This window comes from Montipora capricornis, chromosome 10 (assembly GCF_036669925.1).
Source record: "Montipora capricornis isolate CH-2021 chromosome 10, ASM3666992v2, whole genome shotgun sequence".
Classification (NCBI taxonomy): Eukaryota; Metazoa; Cnidaria; class Anthozoa; order Scleractinia; family Acroporidae; genus Montipora; species Montipora capricornis.
Window position 1 is genome coordinate 62,571,134 of NC_090892.1, and position 2,500 is coordinate 62,573,633.

The window sequence follows — 2,500 nt, forward strand, 5'->3', positions numbered from 1 at the left end:
GGTGTAAGGAACATGAATGAACTGAAACAAGTGTTTTTATTCATGAGTGGTATTTTGTCCACAAGATCTGAAGAGATGACAGTTTCGTTGGTAAAAAGCATAGCAGAGCTTGCAAGTTCGTCCAATATGGGAATCATGAATTCCAAAACAGAAATTTTAGAGTTAGCACTTGATTGTATATTGGAATGCAAATGTCATGGAGAGAACCTTCAGTCTAAGTTACTTCAGACCTTTGGACAGAACTTTCTTGTTAAAGATCTCTTCCTGGGTAATAGATTCGATCATATGAACCTTTTTTGTGAAATTCTCAAAGTCAACACATGCTTGACTACTTTGGATTTGAGATGGAACGAAATACGTGCCGCTGGCGTTGAATCCCTTTCTGAGGCTCTCAAAGTCAACACATGCTTGACTACTTTGGATTTGAGCGGGAACAAAATACGTGCCGCTGGCGTTGAATCCCTTTCTGAGGCTCTCAAAGTCAACACATGCTTGACTACTTTGGATTTGAGATGGAACGAAATACGTGCCGCTGGCGCTGAATCCCTTTCTGAGGCTCTCAAAGTCAACACATGCTTGACTACTTTGTATTTGAGAGGGAACAACATTGGTGCCGCTGGCGCTGAATCCCTTTCTGAGGCTCTCAAAGTCAACACATGCTTGACTACTTTGGATTTGAGAGGGAACAAAATAGGTGCCGCTGGCGTTGAATCCCTTTCTGAGGCTCTCAAAGTCAACACATGCTTGACTACTTTGTATTTGAGTAGCAACAAAATAGGTGCCGCTGGCGCTGAATCCCTTTCTGAGGCTCTCAAAGTCAACACATGCTTGACTACTTTGGATTTGAGTTGGAACAACATTGGTGCCTCTGGCGCTGAATCCCTTTCTGAGGCTCTCAAAGTCAACACATGCTTGACTACTTTGGATTATTGAGAGACAACCACATTGGTGCCGCTGGCGCTGAATCCCTTTCTGAGGCTCTCAAAGTCAACACATGCTTGACTACTTTGGATTTGAGAGACAACAAAATAGGTGCCGCTGCCGCTGAATCCCTTTCTGAGGCTCTCAAAGTCAACACATGCTCGACTACTTTGGGTTTGAGAGGGAACAAAATATGTGCCGCTGGCGCTGAATCCCTTTCTGAGGCTCTCAAAGTCAACACATGCTTGACTACTTTGGATTTGAGAGAGAACGAAATTGGTGTCGCTCGCACTGAACCCTTTCGTAGGCTCTCAAAGTCAACACATGCTTGACTACTTTGCATTTGAGTTGGGGTGATTTCGATTGACCGTATTCCAGGAGAAGAATACATAGAATAGAAGGTAAAAATAAAATAAAATCCTTTGTTTTTGCGGAGATTCTTATTAAAATAGACCATATTCGTATTCTCAGTATTGGACTCGAACTAGCTTGCAATGGAAGCTCATGCGGGGAAATCTTTTCAAATGCAAATACTTTTTATTGTTATAGAGCAGGGATTTTTTCCCGACAGCGTCTTTGACGTGAGAGGGTAAATGTTTCCCCGCATTAGCATTAGGGAGCTTAAGCACGCGCGTTTTTGAGACGCGGACGGCAACCGGAAGTGAGCTATTTTCCCTTTTAACATGTTTTCACGCAACCACGTTTACATTGCTAAGTATCTTTTCTCCAATAGTGATAATTAGTACAAAAATCTGGGAGACACCACTGTCATGGCACGCAAAAATTTCTCTTCCGGTTGCCGTCCGCGTCTCAAAACGCGCGTGCTTAAGCTCCCTAGTGACCAACGACCGCTGTTGCTTTTGCCATTGCACGTTTTTCTTTTTTCTTTTTTTGCTATATGACAAATCACTTAATGATTTAATTTCTTTTCCCTCGAATCTCGGGGAAACATTGAGATTCTCCGGAAACAAAATTAACCGTTTCCCTCGGGACCAGTCATTAAATGTTTCATATATTTCCCCGTATTAGCCTCCATTGCAAGCTAGTTCCAGTGCAATACTGAGAATACAAATATGTTTCTATTGTAAAACATCTGCTCAAATGCCATTTTAAACATATGTTTATTATCCTTGTTGCTTCAAAAAGCCAGACATACCATTTTAAAATATCACTCCACGTATTCTTATTCCGGAATACGGTCAATCGAACGCACTCTTGGGTTTAAATAAAGTATTTTCCCAGAGTCGTGTGATAAATTCCTTCCTAAGGCTCTGTCAAGTGTAGCAAGCGTATTAGGGGTGTCCGGCGTATCAAGAATATCAAGCGTATCAGGTGTATCCAGCGTTTAACTCTGACACGCAGAACAACCAACAAGTTTCAACCCGGGTCGGCCGTTCAAACCACACCGGTAAAGTATGAACTCGAAGACCTCGCTGGTCTCCTAAATAAAAGACTAGAATTGTAACTTTGATTAAAAAAAGCCGAGTTACATTTTATCTGAAAATATGGTGACATCACGAAATTTATCCGTGCAGTGTTGTAAATGTGTTTATATTGTAGGTATGTGTTCTTCTCGAGG

The 2,500-nt window shown here is 41.8% G+C and overlaps 2 protein-coding genes across 2 annotated transcripts in view; both read left to right on the forward strand.

Moving 5' to 3' along the window:
- LOC138022475 (dehydrogenase/reductase SDR family member 1-like) overlaps positions 1–2,500 on the forward strand; it is an 85,109-nt gene that overhangs the window by 74,190 nt on the left and 8,419 nt on the right. The gene's annotated exons all lie outside the window — the stretch shown is intronic.
- The window catches only part of LOC138022473 (nucleotide-binding oligomerization domain-containing protein 2-like), a 45,479-nt gene that overhangs the window by 42,378 nt on the left and 601 nt on the right, over positions 1–2,500 (forward strand). Inside the window, exon 9 of the mRNA XM_068869616.1 lies at positions 1–2,500. This exon is cut by the window's left edge and continues 1,205 nt beyond it; it is cut by the window's right edge and continues 601 nt beyond it. Coding sequence (XP_068725717.1) covers positions 1–933 — 933 coding nt within the window. The 3' untranslated portion in view covers positions 934–2,500.